Here is a 24,789-nt window from a genome sequence, read left to right as displayed (position 1 = left end):
AATATTACTGACAGAGATTTAAAAACGATACAGTGATGACACCTAATACATACAGGATATGAAAATGTAGAATTTCATACGGTATTACCAGTCAAAATCTTCTTGCTAAGAAATTATGACCTTTAATTATGTTGTTATAATTAAATTAATTCTATCCATTTATGTGAAGACACTGATCATATTAATGATTTAAGAAGGTGGGAAGCAGACACACGTCACTATACAACACTATCTAGAAAACTCTGCAAGTGTTTACATTTCAAATGATCATTTTTACAACAATAAAAGGAAATCACATTTTGTGTGTGTGTGTGTGTGTGAGCGTGTGTGCGCGCACGTGGGTGTGTGTGTGTGTGTAACAGGTCCGCAGGCTATTCATAACGGTCCTTGTACTTGGTGCCACGTTGGTGACACCTGCATAACAGTATATAACATGTCACTGTGATTAAAAACAGTAATATGATCTTTTATTTCAACAATTTTGTCATACTTGCCAGTTTTCATTGCCATTTTTAATGATGCAAAACTGTAATATAATAAATACATGAGTCACTAATGGTTTAGTAGTGGTTGACTTGCCTGATTTATGTACAGGCAGCATGGGTTCGGTTCCCACTCAGTGATGGTGTACTTTGGACAGTGACTGCTTGTTTGTCATAATGTGTGTCCTGTGATTGACTGACGACCAGTCCAGGGTGTAGTCTGCCTTTTGCTCTAAGTCCCCACGACCCTGAATGAGGAAGTTCTTCATGAAAATGTATGTATGGATAATATAAATTGTATATTTACGCAGGGGCGGAGCCAGAACGTGGCTAATGGGTGGGCCTGGACATATCAGGGTGGGCCTGAATATTTCTCTCACTGAGCACAATCCTCCTGTCCCGACACATCGTATATTCAAATAAAATGACAAACTGAATAATATGAAGCTCAGATGTTCCTTAGACAACCACAATTATGCCATTCTCAATATTCAATAAAATAAAAATAAAAAACACACACAAGGAAACACAAATTCAAAAATAATTTAACCTCCTAAGCCTTAGGACCTAAGGCTTAGTGGCCACATACGTGGACAGCACTTTCTAGCTCGTGTGTCCCCAAGCATGTGCATTGTGGAACGGTGGGTGTTTTGGACACATATGTGGGCACTTACACTTCCATCTTGTGGTCTCAGAAGAGTATTGCATACTACAGTCAAAATACAGTATACCAAATACAGTACAATACGATACAAAAAACTAAGTCCGCTGATAGTGTAGTGGTACACACGCCTGAGTTGTGTGCGGGCAGCGTGGGATCGATTCCCGCTCAGTGACAGTGTCTATGTGTGCCCTGCGACTGGCTGGCGACCAGTTCGGGGTGTAGTCTGCCTTCGCCCATTGACGGCTGGGATAGGCTCCAGCAACTCCCCGCGACCCTATATAGGATAAGCGGTTTGGAAGATGACATGACATGACATGACAAAAAACTAAAAGATGATGCTTGTTTTTTCTTGTAATTAGGTTTCAATAAGCCCAACTAGCAAAAAGAAAAAAAAAATGCATGTAAAAAATAGCTTGGGCCTTAGAAGGTTAATAATAATTTACTAAAAATGTAAAAGTATATATTTCATGAATCTCACTGGGTGGGCAGTGTGTCAATCTGGGTGGGCCTGTGTACACCCAGGCCCACCCATGGCTCCGCCCCTGTATTTACGACATCTATCACATGATATTTGCAACAGACATGCAAAAAAAATAACAGAGTATACAAATCATCAGACAACATATACAACACCACTCAACAATATCTTTATGCTCTCAACAGTTTTGAGTCCTCCTTTGGTTAAGTTCAGGTTTAACACTCAAGTAACAGTTTTTAAACTGATCAGTGATAACTAGGCAATGCAGGCTTATGACTTAAAAAAGGAAGTTGAAGTACTTCAATATGAAGCAGGAAATACAATTGGCTGGTCAATGACAAATGCAAATCAAGCACCCTAACATCGACTTAAAAACAAATGTTGGCAGTTGCAATGTCAATATTTGATGCAGGTCGCTTTAAAGGTTAACTGACATCATTATTTTGCTACAGAACCACATGATGTTTTCACTCATGTTTAGAACCTAAAAAGCTGCTACAAAATGCAATTGGGCCTATGAATATCTATTTGGATTTGTAAGTGTACCTTAATTTAAATGACACCAATTAAATATATATTCATATTTAACTTAATACATTTTCAAATACAATTTCTACTCTATGCATTTTGTGTTCATTTTGAATTTTGTCTCTAGTATCGAAAGGCAGGCTTAAGGATGACACAAATACGTTAAGTCCCTCTCATGTCATTTTCAGCATGACATAACGCATCACAGCCAATATCAATTCAAATGAAAGAAAAAAAACTCAATTACAGAGCAGTATAACTATTATACATTCTTATAGAGTCCATTAGACATTTTCACACGTAGCTTTCATAAATACAACACCAAGAGTAACTGCAGTCAAAATGTGGGTAAAAAAAAACCTGTCATCTCTAGGTGAGGAAGAATACCTCCAAAAATTCCTCCAACTCCAAAAACCTCTAAGGCTGTTGTTGATACTGTGCCTCAGTAGAAGTGCAATAGTCATCCAGGACGCTCTGCATGTAATCAAAAGTGGGCCTGTCATCCGGCGCACTATTCCAGCAGGACGTCATGATGTTGTAAAGTTCGGCGGGACAGTCGTCGGGGCAGGGCATCCGGTAGCCGCGCTGCACAGAGGATATCACTTCCACTTTTGTCATACCTGAAAAAAATACACAGGCAAGGACGAAGAGATGCAGCAGTTGATAACTATACTGTAATGTCACCAGCAACAGGAATGAATACAGGTACATTTTTACTCCTCTCTACCCTACAGTTCTATACTGTAATTTCTGTTCAAGGTTATTATTTACTACCAACTGTAACTCAACTGTGGTAAAAGTGGTAATTTGGCAAATGAAGGGGGCTTAAGACAGTAGTGTGCCTGATGTTGTAATGGAATGATCAGCTTTTCTGGTACAACAACGACAATAAATAGATATATTAAATGTTCACCTGGATAAGGCATTTTCCCAAGCGTAATAATCTCATAGAGCAGAACTCCAAAGGACCACATGTCTGACTTGATACTGAAGGAGCTATAGTTGATGGCCTCGGGTGCGGTCCACTTGATGGGGAACTTAGTTCCTGGGGGGGACAAACACATACAACACAATACATCCTTTTAGACAACTGATGAATAGTTTCTTGCTAAACCTTATCATAATGAAGATTTAATTTCATGTGCCGGCAACATTCATAATGTGTGCATCGTTGTATGCTAGAGGGCAAAGATGACATTTAGCATCACATTAGACACCAGTGACGTGCAGCCAGGGACTTCGGGACCTTCTCTACTGTCCCAAATTCTGCACTATCAGAAGCACTTAAAGTAAAATTTACTAAAGCGTTCAATGTTGAACACCCAATAGTGTAGTAAAGTAACACAATATGGTGTTGACAGTGCAGTAATAATGACAATGTTGAGTGCTTAACTTGACACTAATGAGTGGTCATGACAACCCTATCCAGTCAGGGGAAAAATAACCCATGCCTAACTATCTTAAATAAAACACATTACAAGATTTCAGTTCAAAACAATTTTCTTTTATTAAATCATTCCCAGGCAGCTCATACAAAGCAGGAGTAGGGCATGGCAAGAAACTGTGAACAAATCCTCCTCCATTCTACTGTGAATGCATGCAGGTAATCACCAAACTCCATAGTACTAACATGTGTGGTGAAAATAAATGCCTTATCGTCATGACGTTAACAATTTTGCTGCAAGTAGGGAATTCATTTTCAGTACCCACACATACAAATGTTCCATTCTGGCCATCAGTTCTTTCGTTTTTAACCCAGGAGGTAGTGGAAAAACAGGACATTACATATAGTATTTGACAAGACCCTGACACCTTGTCTGGATAGCGTAGCGTCTCTCGACACACAAACATTGCCTTCATTTTGACAAACTTTGACAACTGGCTGGTTGGCCAAATGTTTCATCGTGGACATGCATTCATCATCGGATGGCTGTTCAGATGCTCAGTGGTCTTGCAGAGTCTTTAGGCCACCTTAAAAAATGACATGGCTGCAAAACAGACAGAAGAATATGGACACAAAACAATTAACATTACATTCTGAAGTCCATTTCCTGAATGGCCAAATGAGAAAAATCTAGAATTTTTTTCGCAACTCAATACTCACAGAAATAGGCGAGGCCTTGCTTACCGATTGGAGGAAGGACATTTGCCAAGCAGCCGACATATAACGCTCATTAGACTGAATCTAGTCAGCTGGGCGACTCACCAGGAGACACACAAGTTGTTAGCAGGTTTGTGTGCACTAGAGGCATCCTACAACTTCACACATACACAGGATTTAATATGAACCGTAATTCAAGCAATCGTAATTCAAGAGTCAATAGAAAAGTCACATAAATAAGTTTGAAATAAAGTGCGGCGTGTCGCTCTAGCTTGAACCAAAACATGTTAAATACCATGTTTAATGAACTCGATTGGCCTTGTAACCCACGTGAACGACACACATCGATAGGCTACTTTAAAGTTCTATAAAGATGTAAACATGATGTGGAATTTTAATAATTGGCTAATTACTGTTATCTGTTTTAAACAATATGAAATAGAAAACTCAAGAGCAAGCCAAGTTATGAGGCAAAAACATTTTTTCATTAAATAACATCATGTGAAGGTTTTGCCTACCTTAGGGAAGTTTGATTCCGTCTTGCAAGTGAGGAGGAAAATGATGCTGAAGAAAATTGTCACGACACTAACCAGTCAACTTCAAATTCTTAAGGGCGTGGTTTCAATAAAATAGAAAAAATGTATATATATATATATATATATATATATATATATATATATATATATATTAGGGTCGGATCCAAGTAACACCACATTTTAATGATGCATCAGTATTACATCTTGACTACGGAGGCTATTTTATGACTAAGTGGTGTTAGTGCAACGCCAACATTCTTTTTTTTAACACTGTCCCGAACCTTTAACACGGGCCTGTTTGAAGCGCAGCTTCGACGTGTTGCCATCCAAATACCCAACACCTTCAGAATCCGTGCTGGCATCGACCACACACCCACCGTTGAAATCGCTGTTTCTTTATTTTACTAATCAGATTTCAGATTCACTACTTTGCGCGCTCACGAATCCTCAGAGTGATGCCGGCATTATGCCTTCCTCTGATTGGTTCTGCTATGTTTATCTCTCTGATTTGTTTTTTATAATAAAAATTGGACTTTATGAAGCTAGGTCAACCACACTGTTACTGGCTGGCTTGTTTCAACCTGCAAATGATTTTTTGGGGCACTTTCAGAGCAGTATGAGTGGAACAGTTAGCTTACATAGGCAGGCAGGAGAAAAGAAAGGAGGACTCCCGCATCTACATTAGCAACTCTGGTGAGAACGATATAATTTATTTATAGTTTTTTTTTATTGATTCATATTGATTGTGAACTGCTATATTGTAGTGTTGAGTTTGGGAGTTGTTTGGAGGTGATGTGTTGGAAGATAAAAGGTAACTGTGTTTATTTGCCTTAGTATTAATGGTATTCACTCTCAAATACGCAAAACACCTCTGTCTCTTCTTTAATGCCGAACATATAGCGTTTTTGTACGTTTTTTTGTGATGTGATGGTGCTATTAATAAGTGGATTAGCACTTAAAGACCCTCTGAAGGCTCAAGTCGGAAACCCCCTGCTCTGGCTGGTATTATGTTTGGCCAAAAATACCAGAATGACTTATTGACAAAAAAAGCAACAAAACAAACCAATGAAATAACACAAAAGTCACACACGCACGCACCCTCTTTGGCAGTGTACTCATCATCACTTATGACTCTCGCCAGTCCAAAATCTGCAATTTTACAGAGTAGGCTCTCGGACACAAGAACATTTGCAGCTCTCAGGTCTCTGTGGATGTATTTCTTCTTCTCTATGTATGCCATGCCTTCTGCAATCTGCAATGGATTGAAGAAGAAAAGCATGATTTAGAGAAGGGTTGCGCATAATTGATTCTCATCAATATATATGAGGACCGAGAGCTTATTCATAAATGCAAATGTAAAATAGATACAACATCATCATTCAAGATCATTAATTCAGGTGGGACAAAACAAAAATACATTGGAGTGAGTGACGAGGTACTGAGATCTGTGTGAGGATCACCTGCGCCGCAAAATCAATGAGCTTGGGCAATTGCAGTTTGCAGCATGTGTCACTCTTGAGGAAGTCAAGTAGGCTTCCTAACATCCAGAGAAGAGGAAAAAACACATCTGCAATTTCACATTTGGGAATATTGATGATGAACAATAAAATCCATCCATGATAAGCCTTGCCACAATCTGGTTGAATGTCTGAAATATGTGATAGTGCACAGTGATATACTGCTTGTGATCATAACTCGCTCTAGCTCTCAATTAGAAGTGAAAACACATGGATTGTCATCTTTTTACCATGCGTACCAAGTGCATTTCAAATCACGTTATTAAGAAATCCAAAACAGGCAGGATATGGCTCTCGAGGAACCGGAGTTCCCTACCTCTGGTTTAGAACATCATTGTTGTACTACAAGGTCGTGATTAAAGGATGCTGACTTCCTCCTGTGATGTAGTTTACCATTGGCCATGAATTCGGTGACGATGTATATTGGTTGTGTCTTTGTCACGACAGCGTAGAGACGCACAAGTCTTTCATGCTGTAGCGTCTTCATGATGTTTGCCTCTTCAATGAAGGCGTCCACTGTCATGGTGCCTGGTTTCAGCGTCTTCACTGCCACTTTGGTTGTGTTGTTGTAGTAAGCTGATGAGGAAGACAGAAAAAATGAGGTCTTGAAGTCATAAAAAAAAACAAAAACAAAAAAACAACTAAATGTGCTAAAAAGGTGGAAAATGGATTCAATAAGCAAGCCAACCCTTATCCTTAAGATTTTTTTTTTTTTTGCCATTTCCGTCTAAACTTCTCTCTTGGCTGATTCCTTGTGAAAAAATTAATTTCCTGTGAGCAAAGTAAAAGAATAATTTCTTGTTTCCACATTGATACTTAAAAATCATCGCTATCCTGTGAAAAACACGTATCTCCAATTTTGGAAACTTTTTTAATTTTCACTTTAATGCGATTTCTGTAACGCGGAAACATGATTCAGGTAAAAATAAGAAAATGGAAAAAAAATGGAGATGTGTTTTTCACATGACAGCAACGATATGCCAAGTATGTTGTTAGTGTTCAAATGTGTTCTATGAAAAATTATGGGAGAGAAAATGTAACGAATCATGAATCATTTTTGTATTTATTGACTTTTTCATTGTTTTGACTGGACTTAGTTTGTTTCATGTTGTGTAATGTTTTACAGCATCCCTTTTTCATGTCTTCCAAGTCTACTTGTTATGTCTTTATCTACAACTCTTCTTTTAGCCTTGCTCCTTGTGTCTACCAATCACCCCCCTCCAGGAAATGTCCAGGTGTGCCTCATTGTCTTGTTAGTCTGTTTGTATTTATGCTGCATTCCAGGAGAGTGGAAAGTCAGAGTTTTCTGGCTTTCAACCAGGAAAAGTGCACTGGAACGATACTTAAACTGGGAGGTGCTATTTCACAGAGTTGCTTTAATCTGACGTTAGTCATGACTCGACAATGGCGATCGAGACAAAGACTGTGAATGGCAAGACATAATTTACAAGATGATAAAAATACATTTCATCCACTTTTATTTATACATTCAGTTATTCAACACACATGATTTGTACTGACTGCATGAAGATATGCTGGTAGTTTCCTGCATTAAGTTATTCAGTGAAATGTATGAAATGCTTATAAAATGAGGTATTGCTTTATTTGTATAAATAAAGAAAATTATGAAAGCAGGTTTGTTGGAGGTCAAAATATGTTTTTTGAGGAGCTAAACATCCTTCTATTGGCTGGCAACCAGTTCAGGGTGTATCCGGCCTACTGCCCGAAGACAGCTGGGACAGGATCCAGCATACCTGCGACCCTCGTGAGGATAAGCGGTTCGGATAATGGATGGACGAAACATAACATCAGCCATCTTTGTTGTTCACAATTGTCTGGAATGCTTTGAGGTCGCAACTGGTACAATCCGAGTGGGATAAATTCACCTTCCCACTTTTCTGGAATGCAGCATTAGTTCCTTGTAGTTAGTCTTGGTTTATTCCCTTGGTCACGTGTCCTTTGTCGGAACAGGTTGTCCTGACGTCTCTGGTAGTGAAGCTCTTGAGTTTCTTTGTTACATTTTGCACTCTGGTATTTTTTTTGCTCCTGAAATACTGTATTTTTTGCCTTTTTTTTAAAAAAAAAATAAAAACTTTCGAGGGATTCTGTATTCCTGCCTTCCCTTATCTGCTTGCCTGCAAGTTGGTCCATCTGTGTGTTTTACAATCCCAAAAAACCCAAACCCCTCACATGTGCCATTACTTATGCTTATTACCTGATATTAAATTGTCAGGTTCTTCAAGCAATCTTAATTGGCCTGAGTTCTGTTTTATGCGTCTTTCTTTTCGTTTTAGTCACACGAGTAGTGAAGAAGTGAGAAGTGAATATTTTATTTGATCGTAGAAAATCATAGATGTTAATGCATCCGTTTCTCTTTGTAATTCCTTTCCGTACTCACCCATCCAGACTTCTCCAAACTGCCCTGCTCCGAGTTTCTTCACCATCGTAATGGACTCCTTGGAAATCTCCCAGGCATCTTTATCCCACGGCTTTTGAGCTTTAGGCTTTACACATGGACGGTCCAGTTTACGACACAGGCCATCTGCTTTGTCTGGAAAACAGACAGACATTTATTTACACACAAACATAATAGGTAGTTTTGTTTTTGTTTTTTTTTATAATGGAACTTTATAGACGGCAACATGCAATCCTCCAAAAATAAACAGTGGGTAGCAAAATGCGCTAATGGTTGCATCTAGTAGAACATAAATATCTGTACTGGTTTGTATGTCGCAATCATTGTTTTTGTGCTGTGCTGTAATGAAAAGAGGATTCCAGAAGGTTTTTGACACGGTGTCTGACTTACCAGTGTTTACCCAGTGCTGTAATTTAAAATCAATAGATTTCAAGTCAAATGTTCTTTGTGTGAAGTGCATTTTTTCATCAGAATTGCAGATCAGACATGTACGGAAACAGGCAATGACTCTGAAAACAGACTATGCATATTAGAGAGGTCAAAAAAATCATCACTAACTTGAGGAAAGTAATATCCTCTGTTGCTCAAAGTTATACTCACTGTGGTAGTGTTTGATCATGGTCCCGATGTCAGGGAAGGAGATCTTAGGAGAGATGTAGAAACCACCATTATCCAACATCCTGATCTTATAGTGTTTGACTGATTCTGTTGCCTGGATGTCAGTATCTCGTATGGACAATGAATAACTACCTTGGGTGAGAAAAAATGAAGAGCGATTTCAAGATTAGAGTCAGAATTCAGACACAACAATGGTTTCAGTGAAGGAGAAAGGCTGTCAAAATGTCAGAATGTGAATGTAGAAAATATGGAGGTGCCTCTCAGTGGCAATATGATTTCCATACCTTTTGAAGTTTCACTTTCCCTGATAAGAAAAGCGCCAGGTTTGTTTGCTGGCGCCAGCAGCTGCCTCTCGGCATCTTTTCTTGTAATGTCCTTGAAAAACCACCTGCGAAGGTTAATTATTAAATGTGTGGTTGGAAAATTGAGTTTTTTGTGCCAAAGAATTCAATAAAATAAATAAACACGCAAATTAATAATGATGCTGTAGTGGTTAGTCTGCTTTCTTCAGAGATGTTCTATATGTTTTGTTTTTGCAGTAAGTTGTCTCTTATCAACTGAGTTGTCTCTTATCAACTGATTTCTTGTTTCCCTTTGGGGGTGCAATGACCTGGGTGGAGTAAGCAAGGAGGTGCGCATGTCAGGGGAGGAGCCAGATTGACGGACCGCCCACCCAGTGAGATTCATGAAAAATATATACTTTTAAATTATTCATAAATTACTGTTAAATAATTATTTGAATTTGTGTTTGTCGTGTTTTTTCTTCTATTGAATATTAAAAATGGCAATTTTGGTTGTCTAAGGAAGATCTGAATTTCATATTATTCAGTTTGTCATTTTATTGGAATATATGATGTGTCGGGACAGGAGGACTGTGCTCAGTGAGAGAAATATTCAGGCCCACAATTATTTTTCCAAGCACAACCATTAGCCAAGTTCTGGCTGCGTCGCACGTGAGCGTCATCTGTAATCAGCTCCCAGTCTTCAGAACTGCATGATTTCCAGGAAGCCGGGTCGTTTCTTTTGTTAGTGTGTTTGTTGCCATTGGCATGCTGGCTTGCTCCAGTTTTACTGTGCACTTCATCATGTAGGATTTATTCATTTATTTAAATTAACTTATTTTTAAATAGTTTTTTTTATCCCGATTGCCGGTAGCTGCTTGTTGAGTGATCAAGGAGGCACACACCCGGGAGCGAATGCGAATCAGCGCCGAGTTCTGAGGTGCACACCTGCGGGAGTGATTTGGTAATCAGCTCCAGCGCTACGTGCTTGCCAGGAAGATGCAGGATCGTTCTTGTTATTCGTTTGCAGTCATTTGCTGTTTGCATCCTGTCTTGCTTCAGTTTTTACTTTGCACGTCACGCTGTAGGATTTACTTTGTTTTTGGTCCCCGTGAGTTTTGGTGTATACCTACCTGCTGAGGCTCCATGCTCCCTCTTTTCATCACCGCAAGCCACATTTTTCGTTAGTCTCCATTTTTGAACCAAGTAGTTTGGGTACGTTTTTCCTTGAAGCCTAATTTTCGGTTAGTCTTTTCTTACCCCTTTTGATAGCGCTTTTTGTTAACCATTTTTTAAAATTTTTTTGTAATGATCACATTTTTGTTTATTTAAGTTTTATTTATTAATTTAGGTTTGGAAATAAAGACTATTCAATTATCCATACACTGTTACCACTGGCTACTGTAATATTTAGAAATGAAAAATCACATTGTCCATAAATTAAGATGTTCTAAATATTTTGGCACTCTCATTTAATGAAATTAGGTAACGAAACCATGACAGCTCTCACAATAACGCAATAACTTTCCACACCACAGGCATATAGACAGACTCACTGCTCTGTTTCCATGGTGTCTGCTTGGGCAACATAATTGGACGGAATGAAGCCCTGTTTGTCCGATGTCAGCGATTTAGCTTTCCACCACTCACCATGTCTGCAAAGAGTATTCACGTAATTAAGCGCAATTGTTGGATTCTGGCTCGCATTCTAAACAATATGAATGTTTTTGTACATTTGCAGCTCAGACACTCACTCCTCAAGGATAGTCATCTTTTCTCCTTTGCGGAATGCAAGGTCATCAGGATGGACAGCTTCATATGGGTAAAGGCCCACCACTATTTTGCCAGTCTTGTGTTGATCTAATGGAGGAGACATACACTATTTATAAATGTTACACTTTGTCACTTAACCAAGTGAGTGAATACATTAGCCTAATTTATTTTATCGACAGGTTACTGGAGTTGTGATGTAACGTAGCGGGTGAGTCGCACGTCTGCCACGCAGTCAAAGGTTACGGGTTCAAATCCCAGTTTGGACCTTTCTGTTAGTCCTTTGCATGTCCTCCCTCGGCTTGTTTTGGTTTTATTCAGTTACTCCAACTCCTTTTTCCATTCCAGTAGCATAGACATTAGGTTAACTGAACACTCTAAATTGCCCATATGTGTAAACGTCAGTGTGAACGGTTAAATATTCCTACGATTAAATCAGCTTGGATAGGCCCCAGCTCACCTGTGACCATGAACGGGATAAGAAGTAGAAAACTGAAGGATGATTTGTACAGAAAAATGTAAAAACGTTCGCACCCACATATGGGACTTGCTAATTGTATCATATTTACAAAACAACCTTCTGGGGGTATGAAGGAAAATCCAATGATTACACTTCGTTACGCTGAGTATGCTGGATTCACATTGTCCAGACACAGGATACATCCTTGACATGAGGGTGTGATCACAATACACAGTACTGTGCAAAAAGTCAAATGGCCCAGAAGTCATACAAATCTGAATTTGACCAACACATACAGGAACAATATGCCTATTAAGTAGAATCAAACTGCAGTCATAAATTTGAGAACTACTTGTTCAACAATATTTTAAAATGAAAACTTGGTAAGCTTGAGATGAAAATTGGAAAATACAACGTACCCTCTTTCCTTTGAAATACCTGGCCAGGCAACATGGAGTTATTCTGTAACAGCAGGCACACGTGTTCCTCTCAAAATTTTTCTCTTCAATTTTTGTCTGTCTTCTTTAGGTTATAATAAATTCATGACATACCGTCTGCTGACTGATCTTCTCCTTGGTGGCCTCGCTCAGCATGCGGTTCTGTGTGGACTTGATACAGCCCATGTTCTCTGCATGGGGAAGTGAAAATGGAAAAGCGTTTTGGCAACTAAAAAAAAAAAAAAAAAGGAGCGCTTCAACTGATTGGTTGCATTTTTTATTTTTTGGGATCATAACTTAATATTTAAGAAAAGGTTGCATCAAGTTATTGTATTGATTTGATTGCAATTTGGTGACCTCAGACCAGGAGTAGGCAATTCCGGTCCTCGAGGACCGGTATCCTGGATGGTTTATATGTCTCTCTGATCCAACACACCTGATTCAAATGATCAGGATCATTATCCAGCTCCTGCAGAGCTTACTGCTGAGTTGATCATTTGAATAAGGTGTGTTGGAACAGGGAGACATATAAAATATCCAGCATACAGGCCCTCAAGGACTGGAATTACCCACCCCACCTTAGACTGTGCATCTTTATCAAAACAACTAAAAAGCAAATCAATCCAAACATATTTTTGTCAAGAATATGCAGGCCCACTTGTTGAAACACTGCATTCTGATTAATATTGCTTTTGTGGAATATACAATACAATACAATACAATTTCATTTAGTAGCGCATTTCATAACAGCTAGAGCTGTAGCAAAGCACTTTACAAACAATACAATAATAGAACTAAAACAATAAAAGGCTGTGATATATTTATTAATAAATATAGATATAATTAATATAGGGCGGCACGGTGGACGACTGGTTAGCACGTCCGCCTCAGAGGTCGTGGGTTCGATCCCGGCTCCGGCCTCCCTGTGTGGAGTTTGCATGTTCTCCCCGTGCCTGCGTGGGTTTTCTCCAGGTACTCCGGTTTCCTCCCACATTCCAAAAACATGCATGGTAATTTGATTGGACTCTCTAAATTGCCCCTAGGTGTGATTGTGAGTGCGGTTGTTTGCCTTTGTGTGCCCTGCGATTGGCTGGCAACCAATTCAGGGTGTCCCCCGCCTACTGCCCGAAGGCAGCTGGGATAGGCTCCAGCACGCCCCGCGACCCTTGTGAGGATGTGCGGTATCGATAATGGATGGATGGATAAATAATATATAAAATATTAATAAAAATATAAATAAATAAAGCCAATAAATTGACATAAAACACTATATACAATTGACACCGGAAAAGAGCCGAAAATTTCAGGTCTGATCAAAAGCCAGAGAAAAGAAATGTGTCTTCAACCGGGTTTTAAAAATGGACGGAGAGGGGGCTTGCCTAACAACCAATGGGAGGCCATTCCAGAGGGAAGGACTAGCGCCTGGTCCGCAGAGCTGTGGCTGCGGGAAGGTGCGTAGGAGTCGAGTAGCTCAGAGAGGTACGCCGGGGCGAGGCCATTTAATGATTTAAAGACAAATAGGAGAATCTTAAATTGGACCCTGAAATGCACCGGTAGCCAGTGAAGGGAGGCCAGAATTGCTGTTATGTGCTCGATCTTCCCAGCTCCAGTTAGTAGGCGGGCAGCAGCATTTTGGACCAACTGGAGGTGTTTGAGGGAGGACTGGCTGACTCCAAAATAAAGTGCATTACAGTAATCTAGCCGAGATGTAACAAAGGCATGGATGACTGTTTCTAGGTGCTGATGGGAAAGGAGGGGCTTTACCTTAGCCAGCTGTCTAAGGTGAAAGAAGCTCGACTTTACAACAGCGCTGATTTGCTGGTCCAATTTAAGATCACTGTCCATTTTGAAACCCAAGTTTAAGACTGTTGGCTTTAGATCTGAAACCAGGGGGCCCAGGTCAACAGGGTGGGATGGAGACGAGTCACTGGAACCGAATACCATAACTTCTGTTTTCTTTTCGTTGAAATTTAGGAAATTTTGTGACATCCAGTTTTTGATGTCTTCTAGGCAGGACAAAAGTGGTCTTAGTGAGAAAGCCTCTTTTTTGCTTAGCGGGATATAGATTTGACAGTCGTCCGCGTAGCAGTGGAAGGAAATATCGTGTTTTCTAAGGATGGAACCCAGGGGCAGCAAATACAATGAGTACAGCAATGGCCCCAAAATAGAACCCTGTGGAACACCATACGATAGAAGGGCAGAGCGGGACTCAGAGGAACCTAGGCTAACAGAAAAAGTCCTGCCACCCAAATAGGATCCAAACCACTCTAGAGCGCATCCACTAATGCCCACTTGGTGTTGCAAGCGAGTCAAAAGAATATTGTGGTCTACTGTATCGAAAGCTGCAGTCAAATCCAACAGAACGAGACATACGTGGTCTCCAGTGTCATTTGCCAGGAGGATGTCATTGAAAACATGTAGCAGGGCTGACTCTGTGATATGCATCTTCTTGAAGCCTGACTGGAAAACTTCCATGACATTGTGTTTATCCAAGTAAGATCTTAGCTGTGAGTTCACCACTTTTTCCAGAATTTTAGACATAAAAGGCAGCTTGGAAATGGGTCTAAAACCTGCATTCAGCTGCATTGAAAGAGTCAATGAGTCTTAAAAAGTCCTTTGCCAGTGATTTTTCAGGACAGCACACGTGAATATTAAAGTCCCCCATGAACAGGATGTGATCATATCTCAACATGACTTCGGCGAGGAGATTTGAAAAGTCATTCAGAAACTCCTTGTTGTATTTGGGAGGACGGTATATGACAGTGCAGAGGGACGGCACTGGCAACTTCAAAGAATGTGCCCTCAAAGCTGCTGAACGCTGTGGCGAATATACACTGTTTACATTTAAATTTGTTTTTAAAAATCGTCGCCGTTCCGCCACCTCGGCCAGAAGTTCTCGGCGCATCCAAGTAAGAGCATGCAGGCGATAATAGTTCAAGCATCGCACTGCGCTCACCGGGGCCAGTCCAAGTCTCCGTCAGGCAGAGGAAATTCAATTTGTTGGAAAGAAATAGCTCCCTCAGGATAAACGATTTGTTCGTCAACGACCGGGCGTTCAACATCGCTATGCTTGTGGGAGCATCAGCAGCAGCAGGTGGGCGTCACCTCCGATTGGCGAGCCCTGGGAAGCTCCTTGAGGATTTGGCGATTCACACCGTGTCCGATGGAGCATGGTAGGCGGCGGTGCAGCCGGAATTGCTCGGCGCAGCCAGCAGCGGGGTCCCGAGCGAGGCACAGCGGTGGAATACGTCTGTGCGTCCGGGAGCGAGCAGGGCACGATGCATGCACCTGCTCCCTTTTTAGCCTCGCTAGATGATAGATATAAGTTGAGCAGAAAAATTCACCCCTTTATAGCCATCTCTGGGGGCTGCCATTTTGTCACTTCTGTCGACTGAAAATGACATCACAACTGCTCAGGGCTCAGGTAACGACCATTCACGGCTCAGCTTCAGAAAACAGGTGAGCCGTGATTGGTTGTTACCTGAGCCCTGGGCAACTGTGATGTCATTTTCAGTCAACAGAAGTGACAAACTGGCCGCCCCCAGAGATGGCTAAAAACGGGTGGATTAACTCTTATTCCACAAACGCAATATTTATTAGAATGCCTTGTTTCAACTAGTGGGTCTGCATAGAAGATATTCTTGAAAAAATGTTTGGGTGGACTTCCCCTTTAAAGCAGCACTGGGCAGGAAATCGACTTTAATACAATTTTTTCACAACTTTTTTGATGAAATATTGACTTACGAGTAGTTGAATGGGACTTTTGTCATGCCCGGGGGGAGTCTGTATCCTTTTTTACTGGCACTAAGCAACTTTGAGGACAATGGAAGCAACCCTGGCACACTAAAAAAAATCCAACTTTACGGCATACTCACTTCTTCCTTTTGCTACAAGGACGGAAGTCGATTCGAACGTCTGCTGGTCTATTACTGGTGTCGTGGCAGAAGCCCCAAAACAAACAAAAAACCAAAGGTATTGTTTAAAAAAATTAGATTCATTACCTCATCGATATTCATCTTTCACACAGCCACTGGAAATAGAAATGTAATTCAGTCCAGCTTACAGGCCAGCTCAGGATTTCACGATACTTCGTGCTGGTGTGCATGGGATATGTGGTTAACTTTGTCAAAACACTACCGCACTACCTTTTGTCAACATGGTGCCGCCATAATTAAAAAAAAAACTGACATATGACATAGTGTTGCTTTAAGAACAGTAAGATTCAGAAACTTGGCCACTACACCTAAGAGTGGTAAATGGGCTTTCACTTGTAAAGCGCTTTTCGACCTTCAAGACACTCAAAGCGCTTCACACTGACTCCTCATTCACCTAGTGATGATGCAGCATCAGGAGCCAAGCTTTCCCTATAGAAAATACAAAGCTGGTTCCCCTTCAGGAAAAAACTCACAGTAATGCTTGAATGATAGAATTATGCTCCAAAACCCGTTCCGGATTAATGGTGCCCTCACAGATGTGCGAGTTACCCATTCCGTCAGCACTAACAGGCCCCCATATCATCCCAGATATTGGCTTTTGAACTTTGCGCTTATATCAATCCCGACGGTCCTTTTCCTCTTTGGCTGGGAGCACACAAAATCCATGATTTCCAAAACCAATTTGAAGCATGGACTCGTCAGACCACAGCCCACTTTGCGTCATTCCATCTTAGATGGGCTTGGGTCTAGAGAAGCCAGCGGCGTTTGTGCGTGCTTGATATGGCTTTAGCATTGCTGAGTTTTCACTTACATTTAGATGTAGTGATGAACAGTGTTAACTGACAATAATTTTAAACTGACAATAGTTTTAAGTGCTCCTGAGTCCACGCGGTTTACAAAGTGATGCCAGTTAATGCAGGGATCAAAAGACACAGACATTCAATGTTGGTGTTCAGCCTTTCCGCTTATCTGCAGATTTCTCCAGATTCTCTTTTGACGCTATTATTGATAATATATGAAGAAATCCGAAATTACTTGCAATGGTACATTGAGAAATATCATTCTTCAACTGTTGGATGATTTGCTTACACAGTTGTAGACAAAGTGGTGAACCTCACACCATGCTTGTTAGTGGAAACACTTAACCTTTCAAGGACACTCATATTATACCCAATCATGACACTCACTTCTTTCAAATTAATCTTTTCACCAAACAGGTATTTGAGCATCCCCCAAATTCTCCAGTCTTTTGTTGCTCCATGGAAAAATAATCCAAGCAATTATGTTGATCTACAATGCCGCAACTGCTATAAAGCTAGTAGTATATCTTCTGGTGATGTTTATAAAAAATATGTCAGTGGTCAGTATTTCTGTTTTGGGACATTTTGAAAAAAACTTTTATGGTACTTGACCATTTTTCCCCAAAATAAAATACCACGTGTTAACGACTGATTGCAAGCAGAGTCATTTGATCCACTGGGAAAATAAGTAAATAAAAATGATGTTGAAAAATAGCGGGTTGTGCTGTGCTTTGCTGGATCACTGCCTCAGGTTATAATTTTAACGTGACAGTCAACAGACAAAACAGCCGGAAACGGAGGATCTGAATAGATTAGGAGCCTGTGCACATGCACACGACATTCTATACACAATGACCCACACATAACTTCCTCTTTTAGCAATGGAATTATGTCAAAGTCTGTCGTGAAAATGGAGCGGAGACAGGAAGAGTCTTCAACTTAAATATAATCAACAATTTGACTTCAAGGATAAACTTTTAAATGAAATAAAGAATGCACATTTAAAAGACTAATATCTCATAGAAAAATGTCTCCCTCAGAGAGAAACGTAAATTATTTACCAGTAGCCTAAAAAATAGGACGGAAGCAACATCTTTTCAAGGCACACCCTCTAATAATTCACCGATGATTGCGCACAATGACCCGATGCTGGTTGTTTTTCCACACACGTCACGCACATTGTCCTTACCTCTTGATGTGTGAGCAAACCGTTAATCCACTGTGAACACGTTCCCTGGTACTCAGATTTGCTGTGCGCTTTTTCCACCTGTCTGGCCCACTCACTCACTACACTGCTAGCGTCGATCTCGGCAGGCAGGTCAGCCCCCAGAATGAGGAACTTCACAAAAACTGGTTAGGTTTTTTCTTCCTCATTGAAACTTCCTGGTGCAATTGTCTAATCATTATTTGCATAATCAGCAGCGCGCACACATACGTACAGTGCATGTACACAGGAACAGCATACAGATGGCTTTTGGAAGCTCTCAGCAGCCACAAAATTAGGTATGTTTTGTAATCGTGCCTGTGTCAAAATTAGGCCTTTGTTTGGCACTCTAGATTTGTATTCATGACCTTTAAAGTGTGGGGTCATAGAACGTATTCTGACTAATGATAATAGTAATTATCATTATTATTAAAAAAAATGTTGTGACTTTTCATGTCGTACAACTTTTTATGGCTTTTTGAAAGGTTTGGACAATTTAGTGGCAATAGTAAAAATAAGATGTATTTTGTTCTCATTATTCTTACAGTAATTTCCCATTACTTACAGGTATAGGGACCTGCTGCAAACAGTAAAAAAAAACACAAGTTGATGCCCCACCCTCCAAGAAAGGTTTATAATTATTGACTATAGAGCACTACTTTTCTATTAGACATGGCTTTGGTGCCATCTTGTGACACCGTACGGCAATTCAGATTAAGCGCAAAAAATGCAAGTAGGCTCTTTTTTCATGGGATAACGGTAACATTTAGCTTATTTTCACATTAAAATTGTTTTAAAGTGGAAGTCAACCAAACATATTTTTTTAAAGAATATGTTCTGTGCAAGGCGGCACGGTGGCCGACTGGTTAGCACGTCTGCCTCACAGTTCAGAGGTCGTGGGTTCGATCCCGGCTCCGGCCTCCCTGTGTGGAGTTTGCATGTTCTCCCCGTGCCTGCGTGGGTTTTCTCCGGGTACTCTGGTTTCCTCCCACATTCCAAAAACATGCATGGTAAGTTGATTGGACTCTCTAAATTGCCCCTAGGTGTGATTGTGAGTGCGGATGTTAGTCTCTGTGTGCCCTGCGATTGGCTGGCGACCAATTCAGGGTGTCCCCCGCCTACTGCCCAAAGACAGCTGGGATAGGCTCCAGCACGCCCCGCGACCCTTGTGAGGATAAGCGGTATGGATAATGGATGGATGGATGGATGGATGGATGGATGTTCCCAGCAGGCCCACTAGTTGAGACAAGGTATTCTGACTAATATTGCGTTTTTGGAAAATGAGTTAAGCAGCAAAATCCCACCCGCTTTTAGCCATCTCTGGGGGCGGCCATTTTGTCACTTCTCTCGCCTGAAAATGACATCACACACCCTCGGGGCTCAGATAACGACCAATCATAGCTCACCTTCAGAAAACAGGTGAGCCGTGATTGATTGTTATCTGAGCTCTGAAAGTCTGTGATATGTCACTTTCAGTCGACAGAAGTGACGAAATGGCCGCCCGCTGAGATGGCTAAAAACGGGTGGATTTTGCTACTCATATTTCATATTAATCCTGTTGCCTTGTTTCAACTAGTGGGCCTGCATAGGCTTGAAAAAAATGTTTGGGTTGACTTCCCCTTTAAAACCATGAATGACTGATTGATAAGTTAACACATTCATTTTCAAAAATACAGTATCTCATAAACAGGATGTCAAATCAGAAAAAAAAATACTGTATAATTATATAGTTGTTTGTTTTTTTAATAAAAGGGGAGGTGGGGGTCATGAAATGGAATGCCATTAAAATACCGGGTAACTAAATCACTTAACATCTGTTAAAAAAAAAATCTCATTGAAGCCACAACTTTTTATACAGTGCTTGTATTGATCACCTTAGATGGGTGACAGGCAGATTTATTACAGTATGTCATTAATGAATGTAAAATTCAGTTATCTGCAAACATCAAATTAGTCTTAACATCTTGGTTTTAGTGGTAATATTCCAAAATTGTAATGCTGCATCAAATGTGTTGATGGAAAGCAGCACTGTAAAACGTCAATGCCATCAGTCATTTATTTGATTTGAACTGCCACGGGTGTAGAAAATAGGTCACAGACAGTACACAGTTAATACATTTATCAAACTCATGCACCTCACATTCCTACTAGCTGATTTATAAATAGCTGGGTTTACACAGTGTCGTCACTATGGTACATGGTAGTGTACAAATAACCTGATTGGAGGAGTGCCATATAAATGCATAAATAGTCACACCAACAGGAAAGTAGAGTTTGTAAAATTGGACAGTAACTACACTCTTAAATGTAACACTTTCAAAAGTACATGCACAATGCTCCTTTATTGATTACGGGATGTATCCATGACCACGCATAGTATCAGGAATATAGTGTGCCTCTGTAATAATAGACACGTTCACGCAAACATGGCACACTTACTGGAAGCACCACACAATATTGCATAATTATCTACATGAAAGAAATAGGTCCATGTTTTGAGAAATGCACTTATTTCAGTGTCTGCCAAAAGTAAGAAGAGACAATTGATGCTGTTGTCTGTGGTAAATAGGCAAGAAGCCAACAATTAATTAGGCAGTAAGATACAGTATTTAGCGCAGCACAATGAAAATAAAGGAAAACAGAAGCCTTGTAAATCTGACAGTCTCTGTTAAATTCATTCATTCACAGACGTAATGTTTGTGAATGTATGCAAAATGAATAAAAGTATAGGGATAGCATGGGTTATTTACAGTAATAATAACTCATCTCATGGTCCACATTTGCTAATTTGGTGTAAAACAAAAATAAATAATAAATATATAAATAATAAATACAAAACCTCTGGAGATACTAGGTGTAAATTGTTACTACACAGCAAAATCACGATTATTTTAAGATGAGTGAAAAATAACCTAAATTAGGCTAAACTAGATACTCGTCGGACAATGCTGCACAACTCCCTCACAGGCCTGACAGTCTAAACTCCCTCGTCAACATTTCCACAAGTGGTGGCAAGTGAGATGATTTCTTTAGGGTTGTCGTTAATTACAAAGAAATCATCACATTGTAAGGGGAAGTGTGTACAGTTCAGTGGTATGTGGTGCAACGTATAGTTAAGTCTTGCTGCACCACCAAAATTGCAGTATTGATTAAATCCCGTACAGTAGTGATTCTCAAAGTGTGTTCATAGTAGTACCTTGGTACGTGGCTTCTTCTCGTGGTATGAAAAAAGAGTCACTGCCTAAGTACAGTTCAGTTGTATTGAACTTTTTAGTGCAAATGTTTTGTTTGGGATTGAATGTGTTTCAGTTGTAGTGATGACTTGTATTTGAAATGTTCTGTGTGTTATTTATGTGATTTCAACGGCATTTACCAGGCAAATGAGACTATATGACAGCCCAATGTCGTGTCATAAATTGGACAAGTATCCAAAGCCCAGCGTTTCTTTACAGTGTTTCTTTACAGCTAGTCCAATTTTCTCAACAGTACAGTCAATTTCAAGGAAGCACACGTCATTAACTGGCAATATAATCCCTATGTGCATCACTACCTCTACACAGATGCTAGCTCCACAGCGACCCATTACATTAGCACATCTCAGTGGGCTCACAAATTGCTTGCACAACTACAAAAGTAACAGAGCCTCACTTTTCCATTCACCCCCCATCAGTGTTTTTAGCACTGTACTTAATTCACGAAATGAAGAAAAAAAAAAGTGTACAACAACTTCATCTCATTACACTTGAACTCTAAAGCACTCACTGGAAGGTTTGTTGTTGTAGTGCACAGAAGGCGTGAGAGCAAAGTGCAAATTCCAGTTCATTGCCTCCATACTGGACTTTAGGTTTTTGAGTGACTGGCTACTAACTAGTCTCAGAGGTATTGGTAATGCAAAGGCATCAACATTGTGTTAACCTCCTGCTACCTGCCAGGCGTGAAGAGGGAGTTTGGACCAAACAAGGCCGGGATTCAATCCAGCAATTTTCTGTTCACTGGTGGGTGACTGCGTGAAGTTAGCTGTTCTTCTGCGCCGCCTCTCTTTGAGCCGAGGAGGATGAACTTTGGGTGTCGTCAGTGTCATTTGCATCTGAGAGCAACAGAAAGGCATTTGACCGTTATCTGAAACTAGTCTCAATCATACTTTCTTCTCAAACCAACAGCAGTTGCATTTGAATTTGAACTGCTGTCCTAATTATCTTTTTTTTTTTAATATATTAGACCTGAATTGGCTGGTCCCAAGCTCTGAATACAATAAAAGCTAAGCTAAGTAGAGTTTACCTCCCCCTCCTGCATTGATGTGAAGCTGGGATAGAGACAGCGTAAGGGTAAGCTCTCGACCTTCAGGGTCAGTAGGACTCTGCAGGATGTCATGGAGGGCGTTCCTACGTCCCGTCCTGCCAGATGCGATGAAGTCGGCGTACGTGACCTCAACATCAGACATCGCGTAATCATCATTCAGACAGCAACACCTACAACAAGAGAAGTTGTGCATTTATTCCGTACAAAAATTCATTTGTAAATTCAATAATTGTTTACCTCAAATGATTACATTGTGACTTTCTTCACCATACCGTTTTTTTTTTAAACCGCAAAAATCACAGCTACTGTACCTTAAAGTCCAAAAATAGCCTATGTGGTAGTGGTACACGAAAGAAACTTGAACCTTTGAAAGACAGGAAATGCACCCGTATTTCTGAGCACACATTCCATTCAAACCATAGGATAAGAACACGTCTTTGCTCCACCTTGAGTGAATTACCCACTGATAGAATGCTACAACTAGTGTACTGTATGTATGATGGTGGACGTCAAACAAAGGGGAATCACATAAATTTTCTTCAAATGTGCTTTAATAAAAAATAAATTAATCCTGCGTGTTATTTTCAGCAGCTCAGATTTGTACTTATGCTCTGTCTAAAGCGTGAGTTCATTTTGTTAACGCTCACAAAGCAAAATGACGTCATCTTATTGTGTCCCATGTGCCAGCTTTCACTTACCTTCAGACTCGTAACAGCTCAGTTGCACCGTAAGAGGGTGAATTCAGTGGCTGAACACCACCACAGGCCCGACTTCATGTTCAAACGCCCATTAAAATTCAAAACGGACAAAACAAAAAACACTGTATTCAACGAGCATCCAACGGAATACAATGTCTACCACTAATGCTGACTATATAAACTCCAATTAAAACAACAACAACAAAATATAAATCCCATGAGCTACAGAAGAGGATGCCTGCAAAGTAGCAGTCCAACTGTCTTCGCCTCTTCCTTCTTTCCAGCCAATGAGCTGTCCGCACGCCAAATCTGAGCGCTGATTGGATGACATGCACAAAGGAAGAGAGGCGATTCGGAGCAAAAACTGGTGTTACATTCACTGTCACTTCGTAAACAGTCATTTTAAAAACAAAGGCAGGACAGTAATAATGCTAGAAAACAGAGGAAGAACATTACAGAGGTATAATTAAAGTAATCACTTAAAGACAAAAAATAAAAATGGAAAACAAATACAGTCGGGCATGGTGGTTAGCATGTCCGCCTCACAGTTCAGAGGTCGTGGGTTCGATGCCGGCCCCGGCCTGTGTGGATTTAGCATGTTCTCCCCGTGCCTGCGTGGGTTTTCTCCGGGTACTCCGGTTTCCTCCCACATTCCAAAAACATGCATGGTAAGTTGATTGGACTCTCTAAATTGCCCCAAGGTGTGATTGTGAGTGCGGATGTTTGTCTCTGTGTGCCCTGCGATTGGCTGGCAACCAATTCAGGGTGCCTACTGCCCGAAGACAGCTGGGATAGGCTCCAGCACGCCCCGCGATCCTTGTGAGGATAAGCGGTATCGATAATGGATGGATGGAACAAAAACAATCTACGACGATGGGTCCGGTGTGGTGATATTGTGCAGTACATTACAAAACCACAAGATGGGACTGTTGCAATCACGAATGACTAAATTGCCACTATGACTGGAAATCAGAAAATACACGATCCAAATCGAAAGGTAGAACATCTGTTGCACCAAAATTATTAAATTGTCAGGCAACTGAAAAGCCATTAAACAGATACTTATCATTCTAAACTCAAGAGGTTTGTTATCATATGTATAGTAAAACTGCCTACATATAGAGTATGCAATTCTTTCTATGTTACTTTAGTTTAACATATATCTGATGTTGCTGTTTGAATAACCTTAGAAAAATAAAAGTACTAATCTTTCATTAAAATAAAATAACATCAATGTCTACATATCTTTTAAGTGCGGTCCAGTATTTGTACTGCTGGTCACAGGCTTGCAGCTGGTATATAATGTACACATTTGTGCAAAGTGTTTTTGCATTATATGTGCAATATACAAAGGCTTCATCCTTTTTGACCTTTAAACAGCCATGTTTCTCCCATCTCCCACAATGAACAGAATGCGCATCTTAGAGTGTGTTGCTGTGGAAACGCCTTTCTGTCATTGTGCCCGTGGCTTGTGTCAGCAGGATACATTTGGGAGATTTTGAAAGGAAATAGACAGCCTTTTTCTGTCTTGAGTCAACCTGTTCAAGTGCTTACGACGACCTCCC

The 24,789-nt window shown here is 40.4% G+C and overlaps 2 protein-coding genes across 7 annotated transcripts; both read right to left on the bottom strand.

The window, feature by feature from the left end:
- Positions 1–560: 560 nt before the first annotated feature.
- Positions 561–18,344, bottom strand: lyn (LYN proto-oncogene, Src family tyrosine kinase). 6 transcript variants are annotated; one of them, XM_086043132.1, is made up of 14 exons: positions 18,213–18,344; positions 16,164–16,217; positions 12,403–12,517; positions 12,271–12,313; positions 11,376–11,481; positions 11,178–11,276; positions 9,625–9,728; positions 9,323–9,472; positions 8,705–8,857; positions 6,700–6,882; positions 6,250–6,326; positions 5,888–6,041; positions 3,066–3,197; positions 561–2,772 (listed from the first exon to the last, which is right to left on the bottom strand). In XM_086043132.1, exons 3-14 carry the CDS (start codon positions 12,472–12,474, stop codon positions 2,570–2,572), a joined length of 1,476 nt encoding a protein of 491 aa, XP_085899258.1. In that variant the 5' UTR covers positions 12,475–12,517; positions 16,164–16,217; positions 18,213–18,344; the 3' UTR covers positions 561–2,569. The 6 variants fall into 6 exon arrangements, 4 of the variants coding, with proteins under 4 accessions (XP_085899258.1, XP_085899257.1, XP_085899259.1 ...); XM_086043131.1 differs by having other exon boundaries at positions 562–2,772; positions 12,403–12,479; XM_086043133.1 differs by lacking the exon at positions 16,164–16,217 and having other exon boundaries at positions 562–2,772; positions 12,403–12,479; positions 18,213–18,342.
- A 1,925-nt stretch (positions 18,345–20,269) lies between these two features.
- LOC147140463 (cAMP-dependent protein kinase inhibitor alpha-like) lies at positions 20,270–24,046 on the bottom strand. The gene is made up of 3 exons (XM_086044079.1): positions 23,225–24,046; positions 22,506–22,696; positions 20,270–22,314 (listed from the first exon to the last, which is right to left on the bottom strand). Exons 2-3 carry the CDS (start codon positions 22,666–22,668, stop codon positions 22,241–22,243), a joined length of 237 nt encoding a protein of 78 aa, XP_085900205.1. The 5' UTR covers positions 22,669–22,696; positions 23,225–24,046; the 3' UTR covers positions 20,270–22,240.
- Positions 24,047–24,789: the final 743 nt, after the last annotated feature.

The sequence above is a fragment of the Filicampus tigris genome, chromosome 10 (genome assembly GCF_054856515.1).
Source record: "Filicampus tigris isolate MCC_2025a chromosome 10, RoL_Ftig_1.0, whole genome shotgun sequence".
Taxonomy (NCBI): domain Eukaryota; kingdom Metazoa; phylum Chordata; class Actinopteri; order Syngnathiformes; family Syngnathidae; genus Filicampus; species Filicampus tigris.
This window is presented reverse-complemented; position numbering and strand designations above follow the sequence as displayed.